Consider the following 20,037-nt stretch of genomic DNA (forward strand, 5'->3'; position numbering starts at 1 on the left):
CTGAGATACCCTGATGCTAAAAGCAACCAGCAGCAGGAGCTCAGCAGATCAGCAACGTTGTGGAGGGGAATGGAGGGGCAGTGTTTCAGGTAAATTTAAGGCAGAAGTTGGTCGTTTCCTGATCGATCAGGGCTTCAAAGGATAGAGCAAGAAGGCAAGTGTATGGGGTTGAGTGGGATCTGGGATCAGCCATGGTGAAATGGCGGAGCAGACTCGATGGGCTGAATGGGTTAACTCTTCTCCTAAATCTTATGGTCTTATGGAGCCAATACAGTCCCCTGTGGGATCCTGGTGTTGCTTGTAGACACAGCTCTGAAGCTGCACAAAATGTGGTCTGCCAGTCAGGTAGTCCATTATCCAGGATACAATGGAAATGCCAGCCTGCATTGAACAGAGGTTTTCCCCCAGCAGTGAGGGCTGTATGGTATTGAAAGCACTTGAGAAATCAAAAAACACAATCCTCACAGTGCTGACCATCTTATCCAAATGGGAGTAGGCTCTGTTCAGCAGGCAGATGACAGCATCGTCAACTCCAATGTGCTCCTGGTAAGTGAACTGCAGGGGATCGAGGGCTGATCTGACCAGGGGTCAGAGGTGAGCCAGGACCAGCCTCTCTAGTGTAAAATTGGAGAGGGATTCGTTCACCTCACGTGATACCTGGTTTCCCTGGGCTTTACAGTAGTTGTCTTAACAACGAGGAACTATCATGAACTCAAGTAAATTTGTAGAGGGGCCATTTCACCTCACATGGTTCTGGGTTTCACTGAGTGAAGGGCTTTGGTTGTAAACTTTGAATTCGATTTCGGTCAGGAAGTGTTTAACGTTGATGATGTCATCACATGGCAGGGAATCAACAGCTACACTGTTTTGTCTCAGTCCAATCCCCTGACGGACTCATCTTCTTACGGTGACGTACACACAACCAAAGGCTGGGGTTGTTACTGCTCTTCTGCAGTTAGCAGGCTCCCACACAGTGACAAACGCTGACCACATTAATGCTGCCAACTACTGACTCAGCCTCAGCTGACCGTATCAGGTAACCTGTGTCACCAGGTAATTAACTGTGTAGCTGCCACAGACGGGTGAAGGAGAATGGTAACAAAGATTCTAATGTAGTTAATTTCAAAGTAAGGTCATCCCCTTACAGTTAACATGCTTCCCAAGTGTTAGAGCTGCATCCGGTCTGCACTTCCACACTTGACGTTCACAGCATTGCTCTGTTTGTGTTCTGGGAAATGATGCTTTGGCAGAGGAGGTCAGCGTTGGTCTTGTTGAATAGTAAGCAAGTTCGAGGTCCAAAATGGCCTGGCCCACCTCAAAGTTCATATGTTCTCATAAGTTCGAACAGACGATCGTGTGGTTTGTGGGAGAAGGAAAGGAGCACTCCAGTTATGTCAGATCTGGCCGTGGTGGAAGGAGGTCTCCTGTGGAACTGGAAGTACAGAGAAGTTGGAAGCCATTGCTAGTCATATTAGGAGGTTACTTTAGTGCAGAAAGACAAAAGCTAGCAGGAACATACAAGGTGTATTCAGGGTGGCCTGTCCACCTTTCAACCCCTCAAGTTTCAAACCCTCATGCCAAATGGAGTTTTATCCCAAAAGGAGTGAGATACTGCTTTAAAACCCAAAAGGAGTGAGATGCTGCTTTGAATTCCAAAAGGAGTGAGACACTGTTTTTAATCCCAAAAGGAATGAGATAGTTTTTAATTCCAAAAGGAGTGAGATGCTGCTTTTCTACAGAAAGAACAGGGCAGGGTTGCAAATGTTATATGGGAGGACGTTGAGGAAAGGGTAAGAACAGAGGACGTTGATATATATGCCCAAATGTCCTTACAGAAAGGGGGCAGCTATGAAGGCAAGAGGGAGGTTCTGCCAACACTGGCTGATTTCTGTGGTTTAAGTTTTCTTCTTTTCTAAGTTGTAGTTGGATGTGAACTCCTGTTTCTGGTCTTTGGTTACGTGTTCAGAACAGAACTACTGTTGTTTATTGCTAGAAGAGGCTTTTGGGTCGATTGAGCTTTTGTATTTTTGCTGTTTTATTAAAGTGATCTTCAAATTTGGCTTGTCTATTTCCATTACCATTTGCTCCTCAGCTGAACCACTTGGGCCTTGCAAGTTTTGCTATGGGTAACTTACAACAATTTGGTAGTGACCTCATCACCTATTACAAGATGCAAATCTTGTTCTGGTGGAGGATTCAAAGGAATTTGGAGAGAAAATACAGCTAAATCTTAGGCAGGTCATAAAAAAGTAATTCAAGTGGTGCAATTTATTTCAAGAGGAATAAGATTGAGAAAATAATGTCAAACCGTATTGAACTTTGGTTGGACCACACTTCGATTATTGTTTGCAGTTCAGCTCACAATGGGGGAAAGGATGAACAGACTCCGATTCTTTTCTCTTGAGAAAAGAAGAGTGAGTTAACAGGGCTCTTTGACACATGAAGCAGTTCACTGCGAGTGAGTGAATGTGGGGAGAACGCTGTGGGAGAGTGGTGTGGGAACTCATCAATGCAAAGGCATCACCAGGAAAGCAGCACACAAAATGCTGGAAGAACTCAGCAGGTCAGGCAGCATCTGAGTCCTGGAGAAGGGTCTTGGCTGCTTATTCATTTCCATAGATGCTGCCTGATCATAAGACCATATAGGCACAGAATTAGGCCATTTGACCCTTCGAATCTGCTCTGTCATTTCATCATTTCTGATCCATTTCCCTCTCAGCCCCAGTCTCCTGCCTTCTCCCTGTATCCCTTCATGCCCTGACTGATCAAGAATCTATCAATCTCTGCCTTGTATATCCCCAATGACTAGGGCTCCACAGCTGCCTGTGGCAACAAATTATACAGATTCACCACTCTCTGGCTAAGAAAATTCCTACTCATCTCCATTCTAAAATGACGCCCCTCTATTCTGAGGCCGCGTCCTCTGGTTTTAGGCTCTCCCACCATAGGAATCATCCTCTCCACATCCCCTCTAATGAGGCCTTTCAACATTTGATAGGTTTCAATGAGATCCCCCCTCATTTTTTGTGAATTCCAGTGATTAGAGGTGCAGAACCATCAAGTGCTTCTCAAATGACAAGCCTTTCGATCCCGGAATCATTTTTGTGAACCTCCACTGGACCCTCTCCAATGTCAGCACATCCTTTCTTAAATAAGGGGCCCAAAACTGCTCACAATACTCCAAATGAGGCCTCACCAGTGCTTTATAAAGCCTCAACATTACATCTATACTTTGATATTCTTGTCCTCTTGAAATGAATGCTAACGTCGCATCTGACGTGCTGAGTTCCTCCAACATTTTGGGTGTGTTGCTCATGATTTCCAACATCTGCGGAATGTATTGTGTTTATGACCAGGAAATCCAACTGGAAATTCAGAAGAAACTCCTTATCCAAAGATCTGTGGGGGTGCAGACCTCAGTGCCACAGGGAGGGGACCAGACGGACAGAGGGGGAGGAACAGGATGGCAAAGGAACAGATTTGCATGGAAGAGGATTCACACGATCATTTCTATACACGGGCTGCATCGACACATTATTGGGTCTGATAACAGTTTCATTTCATTTCACTACATCGACAGGTTACTGGATCTGATAAGAGTTTCATTCCATTTCACTGCATCGACAGGTTATTGAGTCTGATAAGTTTCATTAGCTGTGAAGTGAGTGTTGTTAGTTGAACAGTTGGAGCCAGTGACATCAATAGGGATTATAGATCTATGGTGTCAGTGCAAACCTTTGCAAAAAAAAGAATGTGAGCTGCAAACCCGTGGACCAGTATTGTTGGGCAGTGAGTGCACAATGCGGGGTGTTTGCTCGATAATACAGCAGAAATTTTACACTCACATTTACTTATCGTGTATTTCAAAACAAACAGTGAAGTGTGTCATTTGCTTTAACAACTAACACACCTAATAATGCGCTGGGGCGGCCCGCAAGTGTCACCACACATTCCAGTGGCAACATAGCGTGCTCACAATCTGGTGAACTGAACACTTGTGACAACATTTGCTTTGGTGATTAACATAAACTCATGCGAGCTCTCCCATACTATCATCCACTCAGACCTAATCAAGAGGCTTCAAGACTTTGGCCTCAAAGTTCGAAGTACATTAATTAACAAAGTATGGGCCTGTATACATTATATAAACGAGGTTTGTCTCCTGAAAGGCAGCCACAAAACAAAGACCCCAAAATAATCCATAAAAAGGACCTGCAAACACCCAAATATGGGGGGGAGGGGGGAGAGAGAGAGGAATCGTGCAAACAAGAAAAGTAAGCAAATAGCATTCAAAACTGAAGTTCACGAAAGTGAGTCCACAGACACGAAGCCAAGAACAGTTGTAGCAGGCCTCAGCCTGGGTTCAGCGCAGAGTGGCGTAAATATCGTGGGGTAACGAGCAGACCGGTCCAACCTTTGCCTCTGGTCCTGATACCTTGTGCAATTGGATCATCGACTTCCTCACTTGTACACCCCAGTCAGTTCAGATTGGCAACAACATCTCCTTCACAATCTCCATCAGTACAGGTGCTCCAGGCATCTGTGTGTTTGTACCCAGCTTACACTGGTGACTGTGTGGCTCCGCACAGCTCCAATGCCATATTCAAGTTTGCCGATGACACCACTGTCATACTCCGAATCAAAGGTGGTGATGGATCAGTATATAGGTGGAATATTGAAAATTTGGCTGAGTGGTGCTACAACAACCTCCTACTCAATGTCAGTAAGGCCAAGGAGCTGATTATTGACTCCAGGAGAAGGAAGCTGGAGGTCTATAAGCCAGTCCTCATTGGGGATCAGAGGTAGAGAGGATCAGCAACTTTAAATGATTTCAGAGGATCTTCCCTGGACCCAACATATAAGTGCAAATACAAAGAAACCACGACAGCACCTCTACTTCCTTAGAAGTTTGTGAAGATTCAGCAAGATATCTAAAACTTTGACAGACTTCTGTAGATGTGTAGTGGAGAGTATACTAACTGGTTGCATCATGGTCCGATACGGAAGCATAAATGCCCTTGAATGGAAAAACCAGAAAAATAATTGGATATGACCTGGTCGATCACGGATAAGGTGCTCCCCACCACTGAGCTCTGTCGCAGGAAAGCAGCATCCATCATCAAAGACCCCCCCACCATCTCTTCTTGTTGCTTCCATCAGGAGAAAGTACAGCAACTAAGTTCAGGAGTAGTTACTATCCCTCAGCCATCAGGCTCTTGAACAAGAGGGGTTAACTTCACTCGACTTCACTTGCCCCATCACTGAAATGTTCCCACAACCAATGCACTCACTTTGAAGGACTCTTCACCTCATGTTCTGGATATTTATTGCTTATTTATTTGTGATTATTATTTCTTTCTTTTGTATGTGCACAGTTTGTTGTCTGTCCTGTTGGGTGTGGTCTTTCATTGATTCTATTATGATTCTTGAATTTACTGAGTATGTCTGCAAGAAAATTAACCTCAGGGTTGTATTTGGTGATAAATATGCACTTTGAAAATTAATTTACTTTGAACTTTGATCTTCTAGAGGATACAAGACTAGTTTATATCCAACATTTCCATTACTGCTGTATTTGTGGTTAGAAATACCCTGTTTTTATTTGATTTAGAGATATAGCACGGCAACAGGCCCAATTACACCTTGTGCCTAAGTACGCAACTAACCCGGTATGTCTTTAGACTGTGGGAGGAAACCAGAGCTCCTGGAGAAAACCTGCACAGTCAAGGGGAGGACGTATAAACCCCTTACACACGGCGGAAGAACGGAACTCGGGTGACTGACACTGCAGTAGCGTTACGCTAACCGCCACACTACGAAATACTTCTGCTCTGTAATTGGTTATTGTAGAACCTCACCACAGAAATCCAAACCAGGGTACACATCACAATACTATCAAACTGAACGTCTCTGTCGTTCCTCAGCCATTCTGATGAGCACAGACTGTCAATATTAGTTATTCTAATGAGCACACTGTCAATATTAGATATTATTAATGAAATAGCTTGAGAATTTGAAAGGATGAAATGAGGTGTTAAACCCAAAAGAGATGTTGGAGAAGGTGACTTCAACGTACGCATTCTCCTGAAATCTAAGATTGGGTAGCTGTTTTTTAACAATGAACATTACCTCACTATCTTTGGACACTACCTCACTTTTTAAAAATATACGGTATTTCTGCTTTTGCACGTTTTTTAAATCTATTCAACATACGTAATTATCTATTTATTAATTATTATTATTTTAATTTTATTTATTTTTTTTTCTCTCTGCTACATTATGTATTGTATTGAACTGCTGCTGCTAAGTTAACAAATTTCACGTCACATGCCGGTGATAATAAACCTGATTCTGATTTTGAATTATCCAAACCAGTTGTTGTTTTATGTGTAGCTTATATGTTTTGTGGGACTTATAATTTACAATGAGCTTACTTCTTGTGAATGATGTTCTGCTAATGCTAGCTTTTTTTTGAAGTTCAGTTTTACTGTTCATCAGCCTCATTTCGTGTGATGATTTCAGAGTTCTGTTTCTATCGATTATATGACAATATTTTCCATTTGTGTCCCTGAGCCAAAGCAACTGCCCTCAGCTGTTGGTAAAAAAGCCAAAAAAAAAGCCCTTTGTTTAGATCTGTATTTTCCCAAATGAAACCACTTTGTTACATGTCCTGGATGTGACTTATCTGGGCTAAAGATCTGTACTATAGGTGCATTTCCCAGCAATCTGATAGACCAAGCCAAAAACAGTTCTCCACCCCTCTCCTCCCTCTCCCTTTGCCCCCTCTACCTCCCCCTCCCCCTCCTGTCCCCTCTCTCTTTCCTCCCCATCTCTCTTCCCCTCCCCCAGGGCCAGTTAACCCAGAGACTGCTGCACTCGTGCAGGTTATTGTTGGTACTGCTATGACGACTGCTTTGGTTGGTTCAATGTCAGGAACCTCGTGTGAATGCATTTACAGCTGTGCTTGTGTCACCCATCTGCCTGATTAATTCATGTGGTATGTTTAAAGATCTGCTGTGTTACGGGTATTCGCCTTGACAGCTTTACGGGTCTGTCTGAGGCCTGGACGCAGCAAGGTGGCTCTCAGTGACAGGGGTATTATCAGGTTTGGGAATCAACGAGGCCGCAGAGATATTCCAGGTACCGGAAAATGATAGAAGAGTCAGGAGGGATTTGTGAATAAACTCTCAATGGTGGGTTTCAATCGTGATGGTTGAAAGCAAGATCTACAAAGCGGTTACCGAGATTCTCGATGTGGGTTGAGCTGTTTCCTGTCGAACCACGATAAACTGGGCCAACCTGCAGGGCATTCGTGGGAGGCACCACAGAAGATTAAACTGACACAGAAACAACTTGTATCCAAAAGACTTCTCCCTCCCCACTCTAAAAATGATCCATAAAGATAAAGCAGTAAGGAAGGTGAACACAGACTCTGGTGAATGGGGGCATCTACACACAGTGAAATCTATCTCAGCAGATCATCAGAATTCCACTTATCACGGAAAACTTGCACAGGTCACAATAGAGCTGAATCGCACCTCCCAGTAATACTTGTAAACTGCGATCAGAGTTCCTGCCTCCACCACCCCATCAGACAATGCATTCTACACACACCAAAGCTGCTGGTGAACACAGCAGGCCAGGCAGCATCTCCAGGAAGAGGTACAGTTGACGTTTCGGGCCGAGACCCTTCGTCAGGACTAACTGAAGGAAGAGCTAGTAAGAGATTTGAATGCAACCCCCCTCCCCCATGACTTTGTATCTCCTCACTAATCCTTCTGCCAAGCATTTTAAATCCGTGTTCCACCTCGCCAAGGGTTCTTCCTATCGACTACATCAGCCCAATCCAGTTTTCCCCTCGCTCACCCTCCATTTCAAAGATAGCAACTTTATCTTACCCAGGCATGGACCAGAATTGTGACCATTTTCCATTCCTGGCGACACTCTTGTGAAGATCTCCTGGACCCTCTGCTCTGAAATGTAATCTGGTGTCCAGAATCAAACACAGTTCTGAAGCTGTAGCAAATGGTTCCAGCATCACCTCCCTGATCCAACGCCCCATGCCTTGGCTGGGTTAAGGTGACTGACCCCACTCTGCCATGACTTCAGCTTGGGAAGGGCCACCGTTCAGAAGGCCTCACTGAGGAGGCAGTTATCATCACGGTGGCCAGTGAGTGGATGTTTTGGCCAGATGCTGTTCTCAGGAGCTGGAGTAGGTCAGTGTTGCAAGACCAGAGTGTGGGGGGAATCACCCAGCTGCTGCAGTGGTGTTAGAGACAGCAAGCAGGGATCCACAAAGCTGCAGTCATAGCATACGTCTAGTCTGAGGTGGCTGCAGGGAACGGGTGGCTGGAGGGGTGTTGACGGCATGGAGTTTGCCTGTGTGTGAGGCCAGGCATCAATCTTCACCCCGTGAAGGAGGCACGTCAGAGCTGAGAGGAAGCGGAGGAGATGGGAAGAAGCCCAAGAGAACAGAAAAGAAGAGAGCGAAAACAAGGTAGAATTATGAGTCTGGCAGGTTGTGCGGAGTGGGGATGGGGAGAGTATCGAGAGGGCAGCCTTGAGTCCCTCAAAGCAACACTCACAACACGCTGGAGGAACTCAGCAGGTCGGGCAGCATCCATGGAAATGATCAGTCGACGCTTCAGGCCGGAACCTTTCGTCAGGACTCGTAGGGGTTCCGGCCCGAAACGTTGACTGATCGTTTCCACGGATGCTGCCCGACCTGCTGAGTTACTCCAGCGTGTTGTGAGTGTTGCTTTGACCCCAGCACCTGCAGAGTATTTTGTGTTTGAATCCCCCAAACTGGTTATTATCATCAATAGAACACTTGCCAGCAGAACTCCCAGTATCTGATCAATTCCATTTAATGTGAATATTAATTCATGTTCAGTGTTTCTGAGAAACTATTTGTCTAGGTCAGATTGTGAAGAATAATGCTGTAGAAAGGCGCTAATTTGCAGTTAATCTGAAAGAATGTACTAAGTGAGAGAAATTTCAGGTTGTCACTGCTCTTCTGCATTTCCTTAGGGCTCGTGGCAGATCTGGAACAGGCATGCTAATAAACTGAAGGGGGTCGGGGAGAATTTGCAGAAACAAGGGATTGCCGTAAGCCTGTAATTTGTTGCAGTAAACATGGTGAATGCCGTCCCTTTCATCACATGATACTGCAGATTCAGAGTTTGACCACCGCTCCGTGTGGAATGCTGTAAGTTCAGTCAGTGCCTGCCACGTATCGGGTGTCAGAAAGCAGACTTTCAATGGGTTTATAGGTATTAATGGAATTGAGTAGTTGTCGAAGTGATCAAAAATGTTTATAACAGGTCTGAGAGCACAGTTGGCCATCCATGCAGCCGACACTGGTGTCCTTTAGTGTTGACAGCAGTGGATAATTCTGGAATTTGGTTTCTAAACAAAAATACCCGCGGGTTGTTCTTGACCACAAGAACATTTGGGGCTGGGAACTTAAAAAAAACTAGGATCTTTCCATTGGACTTGTCACTGTAACGTAGGGGTTAGTCTAACTCTTTATAAAGCCAGCGTGCTGAGTTCAACGTCAGCCACTGCTTTTGAGGAGTTTGTATGTTCTTTCTGTGACCGGGTGCTCTGGTTTCCTCCCACAGTCCAAAGATGTTCGGGTCAGTAATTTGCATCTCTTATGTTGGTGTTGGAAGCGTGGCGACTCTTATGGGTTGTCCACAACGCATCCTTGGACTGTATTGGTTGTTGATGCAAGCGACGCATTTCACTGTATGCTTTACGTTTTCGATGTACATGTGACAAATAAAGTTAACCTTTATCTTGTATGTCTTCCTGAGGTCAGCACACAGGGGCTAATTCTTCCAACATATGTCCAGCCTTGTGGAACGTCTTGGGTCTTTCAAACCCGATGAACCCATCAAGACCCAGTCGGTAAACATCTATACTTGTACAACAGATATGAGTGGCGACCTCACAAGTGAAACTGCTTTCCCCCTGTTCACAGCATAGGACAATTGAACAAGCTGAGCTTGGGGAGAAGTCCAAAATCCTTGGAATACTCCTACATTGCCTTCATTTTGCCAGCTCCCAGACAGACCATCACAGCCCCTTGGAATCCCTCACCTTATAAACTTGCTCAGGGTCCATTCTCTGTTGCCTTGCCTGCTGGCCTTGGCATCGATCCCACCGGCTCCACAGGGGCACTGACATCATGTAATCAGGTGCAGGTTGTGGAGCCCAAAGATTTACACACATAGCTTTCTCTACAGATGCTAACTGACCTGCCGAGTTCTTCCAGTCTTTACAGGATTTCAAAATTTTCACAAGTTTAATGGCTCCTGTAAACAGCTGCTTGTTACTGCAATTGAATATTTAACAGGAAGTATAATATTAAATCAGTGACAATTATGAACTTAAGAAGGAAAATCCTGCCAGGTGTTGTGAGGAAACAACTGGAAAAACCAGGGACAGAGTGAGGAAGAGACAGGGGACAGAGTGAGGAAGAGACGGGGGACAGAGTGAGGAAGAATCGGAGGAACAGAGTGAGGAAGAGATGGGGGACAGAGTGAGGAAGAGACCGGGGTCAGAGTAAGGAAGAGACGGGGGACAGAGTGAGGAAGAGACCAGGGACAGAGTGAGGAAGAGACCAGGGACAGAGTGAGGAAGAGACCGGGGACAGAGTGAGGAAGAGACGGGGGACAGAGTGAGGAAGAGACGGAGGAACAGAGTGAGGAAGAGACGGGACAGAGTGAGGAAGAGACGGAGGAATAGAGTAAGGAAGAGACCGGGGACAGAGTGAGGAAGAGACCAGGGACAGAGTGAGGAAGAGACGGAGGAACAGAGTGAGGAAGAGACAGGGGACAGAGCGAGGAAGAGACGGGGGAGCTGTGTGAGAGGGGAGACTGGGAGAGAGTGAGGAAGAGATGGGGAGCTGTGTGGGAGAGGAGACCAGGGAGAGAGTGAGGAAGAGACGGGGGAGCTGTGCGGGAGGGGAGACCGGGAGAGAGTGAGGAAGAGACGGGGAGCTGTGTGGGAAGGGAGACCAGGGACAGAGTGAGGAAGAGATGAGAGAGCTGTGTGGGAGGGGAGACCGGGAGAGAGTGAGGAAGAGACGGGGGAGCTGTGCGGGAGGGGAGACCGGGAGAGAGTGAGGAAGAGACAAGGGAGCTGTGTGGGAAGGGAGACCAGGGACAGAGTGAGGAAGAGATGAGAGAGCTCTGTGGGAGGGGAGACCGGGAGAGAGTGAGGAAGAGACGGGGGAGCTGTGCGGGAGGGGAGACCGGGAGAGAGTGAGGAAGAGACGGGGGAGCTGTGTGGGAGGGGAGACCGGGAGAGAGTGAGGAAGAGACGGGGGAGCTGTGTGGGAGAGGAGACTGGGGACAGGGTGAGGACGAACTGGGGGAGCTGTGTGGGAGAGGAGACTGGGGACAGGGTGAGGACGAACTGGGGGAGCTGTGTGGGAGAGGAGGGCTGTGATAGAAGGGCTGAGACCTGAGCAGGATGAATGGACGAATGGGAGCTGAGCTGTGAGCAGGTAGTGGGTAAACCCTCCCTCCCCACATCCCACTGGTTACAGCAGCTCTGACTGATGCAGTGTCTGTGTGTGCTGCTGTTGGATTTGGTACCTGGCCCCCTGCCAGCTGTCACCCAGTGCAGCAATGAAGGAGAGTGTGTGGAGCTTTCGAGACGAGCAGGCACAGAATGGGCAATACTCACCATAAGAAGAAAGTAGCCCATTGTTCAAAGCCCCGACCTCTTTGGTACTTTGGCCGCAGTCGCCCAGACAAGCAGAGAAAAGGTAGACTCTGATTTGTTAACATTAGACAATGTGGCTTCCGATAGAAAGCTCCAGCGAGACTTGGTCATGGTGTTTCTGTGTACACACACGCTTGCCGGGAGTTATTGAGAGGTAATATGATGTGCGCTGAATTGTGTTTTACATTACATATCCTTGAGTCTTGCAGCTTTAAACTGAGATTGTAATTGTTAAATTGTCATCCTGTGAGCTGTTTTATTTGGAACCAACACAGAAAATACTGGAGGAACTCAGCAGGCCAGGCAGCATCTATGGAAAAGAGTAAACAGTCGATTTTTCGGGCCGAGACCCTTCGTCAGGATTTATGTTTTCCATAGATGCTGCCTGGCCTGCTGAATTCCTTCAGCATTTTGTGTGTGTTACTTTGATATCCAGCATCTGCAGATTTTCTCTTTGGTATTCTGAACCAGTTCTGGGTTTTGTTGTGAGCACAGGCTAGTAACCAGGTCACAAGGTGTTTGATTTTGCCAATGTTCCTCTTTGTAAGTAGAACTACTTCACTTTAGCAGGAAAATGAGCTGAATTTGTTTTTTTAAACAAGTGGTAGGACAGGTTTGGTCTAGTTTTGATGTGTGCTACATGTGATCTTTCCCCTGTGCTGTCTTCTCCTCTGGTGGAGGGCTGTGCTGCCTTTTGTTCTGAGTTTGTTGGTGGGTTTATTACTGGGGAGGGCTCCACATTGATGACAATGTCTCTATTCAGCGGCTCACTGAATCAGAAAACGATGTTTGAGCAGAAAGCTGTTGTGTTTAGCAAGGTACTTGAATATCCCCAGGGAGTCTGGAGCTGAGTCTTGTAAACCTGGCTAGGCCGAGATGAAAGGTAGCTATTGTGTTAACACAGGATACTGGAATTGCAGAACATGCCTGCGCTTGCGTACGTGAAAGTCACAACACACCCCGTACAAAAGCCAGAACAGACAGGATCAGGGATGAGGCATTGATACAATTATATCTTTTTTCCTCCTGATTATCATCCACTTCATTGAGGGTACTGTTGATAAAACCGAGGCATGTGTGTGTTACCAGGTCCTGTTGTTGGCCACATGTGATACTAATGAAGCCTGCTTGTGAAGGATAATCTGAATTTCTTTTTGAGTGCATTTCAGATTTAATGTGCTGAAAAATCTGTCTTGGTAAACCTTTTTGCTGGAGGACTCTTGAGTTCCAGGTGTTGGGACAGCTGCTGACCGAGAGCAGGGAACCAAATTACACAGGCTGGTCTTGTCCTTGTGTACGATGCAAGGTCACAGTGTCCTGGTATTTATCAAACAAGAATGCCTGATAGAATTCTACACTGGCAAGATTTGTGATATTAGTTGGAAAATCCACATTAGTGTTACCTAATCCGTCTGCAAGTGCGTTAGTAAGTAGCATTTTGGGAATACTGTAATTACCAGCCCTTGGGGAGGTGGTTTCTAATGAGAACCGTTTTTGGTGGAAACCATTTACCTTGGTCCTGAGGAGCTTTGGTGGCTTTTGGTTGCTGGCTTCACTGCAGGGTAAAAGGCCAGGAGGTTTGTGGCTGAGTTTTCCCTCAATGTGCTGCTGATCTACTAAAGTCCGTAACTGCAGTTTAACAGGGAATTGAGAAGATTATGTATTATATTCATAATTTAAATTTCAACATTTGAATATGCTGCAATATCAAATGGGCAGTCCCATTCTTAAAGGCTGTCCATAAACCAATTTCTTCCTAAGTCACAAATACAGTGGCATGCAAAAGTTTGGGCACCCCTGGTCAAAATTTCTGTTACCGCTAAGCGAGTAAAAAATGAACTGATTTCCAAAAGACATAAAGTTAAAGATGACACATTTCTTCAGTATTTTAAGCGAGAAAACATTTTTATTTTCATCTTTTACAGTTTCAAAATGACAAAAAAGGAAAAGGACCAGAAGCAAAAGTTCAGGCACCCTGCATGGCAGTACTTAGTAACACCCGCTTTGGCAAGGATCACAGCTTGTAAACACTTCTTATAGCCAGCTAAGAGCCTTTCAATTCTTGTTTGGGAGATTTTCACCCATTCTTCCTTGCAAAAGGCTTCTAGTTCTGTGAGATTCTTGGGTCGTCTTGCATGCACTGCTCTTTTGAGGTCTCAATGATGTTTAGGTCAGGAGACTGTGAGGGCCATGGCAAAACCTTCAGCTTGCGCCTCTTGAGGTAGTCCATTGTGAATTTTGAGGTGAGTTTAGGATCATGATCCTGTTGTAGAAGCCATCCCCTTTTCATTTTCGGCTTTTTTACAGACGATGTGATGTTTGCTTCCAGAATTTGCTTATATTTAATTGAATTCATTCTTCCCTCTACCAGTGAAATGTTCCCCGTGCCACTGGCTGCAACACAAGCCCAAAGCATGATCGATCCACCTCTGTGCTTAACAATTGGAGAGGGGTTCTTTTCATGAAATTCTGCACCCTTTTTTCTCCAAACATACCTTTGCTCATTGCGGCCAAAAAGCTCTATTCAAAAGGTTCAAAGGAACATCTAAACAAGCTTGATGCATTTTGGAAACAAGTCCTGTGGACTGATGAAGTTAAGATAGAACTTTTTGGCTGCAATGAGCAAAGGTATGTTTGGAGAAAAAGGAGGAGGAGAAGATGGCGGCGTGACGCAGCTTGCGCGGCTACTCCGGTGAATGATATCTGTAATCTGTCAAGTAGGGTGCCGTGTGCAATCCTGATTTGATGGAGGCAGATGTAAGAGAATGGAGGAACAACTGGAAAAACTTCTGAAATGCCTTTCTCGCTGCCGCTGCTACTGTGTGATCCAGAAGCTCCGGAGGGGAAGGCCCTGAGTCCTCGGCTTTGCTTGTTGCTTGGCGGCTGGGATGGGGTCGAAGCGCTCGGCAGAGATGGTGCTCGGTGCTCGGTGTCGGAGGGCTGATTGGAGGCTTGAAGTTTTCGGACGGACTCAGAGTCAGCTGTGGTTGGGTGCTTCCAATGCATCCACAGTTGTCGGTGCCTGGAGGTTTATGGCAGGGAGAGTTTCTCCCTTTTGCCGCCTGCTATCGGGGACGATCGGGAGTCGATTGGAACTTTGAGACCCTATTTTACCATACCCATGGTCTGCTCTTTATCAAATTATGGTATTGCTTTGCACTGCTGTAACTATACTGTATGTTATGATTATGTGGTCTTGTCAGTGTTAGTCTTTGGTTTGTCCTGTTTTTTTTTGGTGATATCACTCTGGAGGAACATCGTATCATTTCTTAATGCATGCATTTCTAAATGACAATAAATGAGGACTGAGTGTCCTCATAATCTAATCTAATCTATTAATCTACAAACATTTGTAATCTAATCATAAAAAAAGAGCAGAAATGACTGGCTACATCAGAAACATTGATGCATTCGATTGATCAATGGTTAACTGGCTTGTGTATACTGAGCTAATTGAGTAGTATTTTGAAGCAAATGAAATAGCCAATGAAAAGCGAGTACCAGTTTTGCTGAGTTTAAGGCATACTGTTTACTTAGAGGTTTAACAGCTCCAACCAAACTGGCTGAACTGAGCTTTGCTGTATTGTGAAAGTAATGCAGGAACATTTAGAACCATCGTTGATTGCAGAATGCCTTAGGTTTCATGAGCAGAATTAAAGGCAAGAGGAGTCCATTTCAGAATACATGGCTGAATTAAAGAGATTGTCTGAGCATTGTCAGTTCAACGATGGGCTTAATGATGCACTGAGAGATCGTTTAGTTTGTGGAATCTCTCAAGAAAGCACAACTTGGGTTTAAAAGAGCAGTTGAAATAGCTGTATCAATGAAAACAGCAGACAGAGACACAATTGTGTTGAAGTCTGGAATGAAAGTGAGCATGAACAAAATTATAATGTCTAAACAGAAACGGTGTTCCTGTTGTGGCAGGGGCTCACATGTACTAGACCAATGCAGGTTTAAAGGTGAAACTTGCAGAAACATGCAACAAAGTAGGACACATACAAAGAGCATGTTTGACAGACAAAAATGAATGGGCTGCACAGGGAAGAGAAAAAGATTAAAAAGTCAAGCTGTAGTTTCAAAAAGAGCACTAAACTGCACGTTGTTGATGGAAAATCTAATAAAGATGAGAGTGACACAGGACTGCGCAGCCTTGAGATTTACTTGTGAAAATGAATAAGAGACAAGCAATATGGCTTACACCAGAAGTGAACGGCAAATTACTAAAATGCAATTAGACACTGGCTTGGGGGTTTCCACGAAATGAGTTTGAATGGCATTTCAAAGATGCCAAATCGAAACCTGCAGATATCCAACTAAGAACTTACACTGGAGAAAAGATAACTGCTGTGGGAATTACATTTGTAACAGTGAAATACAACAGCCAAAAGCCACATTGGGCTTGTATGTGGTAAAAATGGGAAAGCCAGCATTCTGGGGCCGTGATTGGCTGTGACAACAACAACTTGATTGGAGATCCATTCAGCATTTGAAATGCCACATCCCCCGCAATAGGGACAACTGAAAGTGAATTATAAAAGATATTGGATGATGCCACAGCAGTGTTCAAAGATGGCATTGGAAATCTGAAACATATCAAGGGTAAAGTAATGTTAAATGAAAATGCCACACCCAAGTTTTACAAAACTCGTCTGGTTCGTTATGCCATCTGTTATAAAGTAGCCAGTGAGCTAGATCGCATGGAGGCTGAAGGAATTCTTTCCAAGGCTGAGTGGAGCCCATGAGCAATGCCAGTCATCCCAGTAGCTATGAAGAATTGGTCTGACAGGATCTGTGGTGATTTTGAGGTCACCATCAACCCTGTACTGAAAGTAGATCAATACTCTCTGCTCGGGATACCTTTGCAAACCCTTCTGGAAGGAAACATTTCAGCAAAGTGGACTTGCCTGAGGCCTGGGATAGATGCACTGTACAGGTTGCCAACATATCCAGAAGATGCCAAGAGCAGTGCCTCTCCATCCCTGGGAATGACCTGCATTGTGCTCGTAGATTTTGCTGGACCATTCACGGGCACAAATTTCTTCGTAGTAGTTGATGCAGCTACAAGGTGATCAGAAGTGTTTCCAATAGCCTCCACTACAGCCTCTGTTGATGTATTGAGAAGTCTCTTCTCAAGGACTGGTGTTACAAAACACTTAGTCAGTAATAATGGACCACAGTTTGTTGTGGAACAGTTTCAGTCATTCCTGAAAATATGTGGAATAAGATGGGAAGTCGGGAGGAGAAGATGGCGGCGCGATGCAGTGCGCGCAGCTCTCCGGTGAAATGATATCGTATTTGTAAGGATGCCGTGCACAATTCTGATTTGATGGAGAAAGCCGTGAGAAGCACAGAGGAACGTCTGGAGAAAACTTCTGAAATGGCCGGTTCGCTGCCGCTGTCACTGTGCGATCGAGAATCTCCGGAGGGAAGGCCCCAAAATCCCTGGCTTTGCCTGCTGCTGGCGACCGAGGCTGGGGTTGAAGCGTTTGGCAGAGATGGTGCTCGGTACTCGGTGTTGGAGGGCTGATCAGAGCTCGAAGTTTTCAGACAACTTAGAGTCGGACTGTGGTCAGGCATGGCAGGGAGAGTTTTCTTCTTTCTCCCGTCTGCGTGAGATGTGGGACTTCCGAGAGACTTTGAACTTTTTTACCGTGCCCATGGCCTGTTCTTCATCAAGTTATGGTATTGTTGCAATGTTGTAACTATATGTTATAATTATGTGGTTTTTGTTAGTTTTTCAGTCTTGGTCTGTCCTGTGTTTCTGTGGTATCACACCAGAGGAATGTTGTATCATTTCTTAATGCATGCATTATTAAATGACAATAAAAGAGAACTGCGTGTCCTCATAGTCTAATAATCTAATCTAATATTACATCTGCACCGTACCCCCCAGCTACAATAGGCTTGATGGAAAAGTTTGACCAGAGTCTAAAGAACACACTATGAGCAACATCAGCAGAAGACAATGAATCAGAAGTTCACCATTTTCCTCCGTCCATATCACATCCATTCACACTTGCATTTCCTCAAGCCCAATCTCAAAAGGAGTATGCAAGACAAACAGCTGAGGCAAGTTGAAGGCTCCTCAAACAAGGAGGTTTGATATTTCACTCCTGGACAAGCAGTCCTGTTGAGGGACTACAGAGGTGATCAGAAGTGGGTTCTCAGAAAGATTAAGAACAGAACTGGACCACTCTCCTACACAATGGACGTTACATCTGACGTCATCTGGAGATGACACACTGATATGCAAAGGGGAGCAGAGTTAATTGTTGGAGAAAAAAGGTGTCCAGAGCTGTCAGAACAATTTCCTGCAGTCCCAGAGTCAACTCTTACAACCTCCCCAGAGGAGACCACAAGACCTGAGGTTGTTTCACAGCCACAAGCCTCACTGGCCAAGCAGCATGATCCTGCCCCCCCCCACCCCCAGTCAGGAAAGATGCTATCCCACAAGAGTAAGAACTCCACAGTGATTAAATCTTTAGGCCTGAATGGGATAATTTACAATTTACTATGCTATAGTGTTTGTATTATACAGTGTATACAGTTGAGATGCATTCTCTATTGAGTTGGAGTTTATAGCACAGCAGGGAGCAGTGTTATGTACTTAATATTAAAGTAATATTTGAGTAATATTGTAGATATGTTGTTTGATTAAGCACTCTTTGTTGTTTGCATAATGCATTGTGGGTTATATATAAAAGTAAGTAACGGACATACGTCATCATGCCACCGTGTGATATATGCACGCTTGCTGAACGTAAAGGCCCAGTCAGACTTGCATTTTCGACCGTTGTTTTCCTTTCAATTAATTTTGTTTTGGAATTACAAAACATAACAGAATATATACTGTATCCAGACATTAACATCGAATATATATACTGTCCAGACATTAACATCGAATATATATACTGTATCCAGTCATTAACGTCGAATATATATATACTGTATCCAGACATTAACATCGAATATATATACTGTATCCAATCATTAACGTCGAATATATATACTGTATCCAGACATTAACGTGGAATATATATACTGTATCCAGTCATTAACGTGGAATATATATACTGTATCCAGTCATTAGCATCGAATATATATACTGTATCCAGACATTAACGTGGAATATATATACTGTATCCAGTCATTAGCATGGAATGTATATTGTATCCAGTCATTAATGTCAGTTATTATTACAGTCTTGGAAAATGATTTAAGTCAGGTTGCTACAAGTCGGATTTCCATAACTCAAGCGCCTGTTGTATACAAGGATTGGGACTGAGGGAGTGATTTTAATTTTTTCCAACTTTGTTGACACTTTGGAAGGGGTGGGACTGTGAGGATGAAAGAGGATTCATAAAGGCATCATGGGACACAGACAGCGATTGGGTGAGAATACGGAACAGGGAATATCAAGTGGAAAATGTGTTACCTACTTTGGTGCAGATAACAAAAACCTTGAGTGGTTGTTAATTGGCGAGAGATTGGGTAGTGTCGATGATCAGGTGGACATGAATACACAGGTTGCTGAAGGCTGACATATAGGTACAGCAAATGGGTTTTATTATGAGATGGTTTCACCACTGAAGTAAAGAGATGTACCAATTGGAGAGGGCTTTAGTGAGATCGTACTTGGAGAACTGTGGCCGGGTTTGGACCTCTTGCCTCAGAATGACCATGGTGGGAGTGCATGAAGATTCACAAGTCTGCTCCGGGAAAGGCGGGTTTGCTACATGATGAGAGGTTGAGAAGATGTGGACTCCATTCTCTCAATTTGTGAAAAATGAGAGATCGCAATGAGTCTGAAAAAAATTCTTAAAGGATTTGACTAGCCAGATGCAGGGAGAATGCGCCGCCTGGCTGAGCACCAGGAGCCAGTGGACAGTTTGAGAATAGGTGATAGGTCATTCGGGAATGAGATGAGGAATTTTGCTTTACTCAGAAAATAATGAACCTTTGGTATTCTTACTCATGCCAGCAGTTGATTGATTTAGAGTCATGAGGAGAATTGAGGAAAAAGGGGATAATGTGGGAAAGTGGTTGTGATGTGACGAAGGCTCAAGGGACAGGTGGCCATCTCCTGCTCCTGGTCCTGATTATCAGCTGTGACCTGCTCTCAAGTTGATTCACCAATTTCTTTGCATTTCATTTTTAAGAACCAATCTGTTAATCAATAGTTTTATTCATCTTTCTAATATTACTGTGAGTGGGATGATGTAATGTAATGTTATGTATTTAATATATCAGTAATATTTGAGTAATATTGTAAATATGTTGTTTGATTATGTAATTCTT

General features: G+C 44.6%; 1 protein-coding gene across 4 annotated transcripts in view; it reads left to right on the forward strand.

Annotated features, from left to right (window-relative positions):
• The window catches only part of nhsl3 (NHS like 3), a 122,222-nt gene that overhangs the window by 38,152 nt on the left and 64,033 nt on the right, over nucleotides 1-20,037 (forward strand). Inside the window, exon 1 of one of the 4 annotated variants that reach the window (XM_072246468.1) lies at nucleotides 11,565-11,779. The exons of 2 other annotated variants lie outside the window; for them this stretch is intronic. In XM_072246468.1, coding sequence (XP_072102569.1) covers nucleotides 11,683-11,779 — 97 coding nt within the window. In that variant the 5' untranslated portion in view covers nucleotides 11,565-11,682. Of the gene's footprint in view, nucleotides 1-11,564; nucleotides 11,780-20,037 lie in introns of those variants that run through there. One more of the 4 variants, XM_072246474.1, reaches the window with a different exon arrangement.

Source organism: Mobula birostris, chromosome 29 (assembly GCF_030028105.1).
Source record: "Mobula birostris isolate sMobBir1 chromosome 29, sMobBir1.hap1, whole genome shotgun sequence".
Lineage (NCBI taxonomy): Eukaryota > Metazoa > Chordata > Chondrichthyes > Myliobatiformes > Myliobatidae > Mobula > Mobula birostris.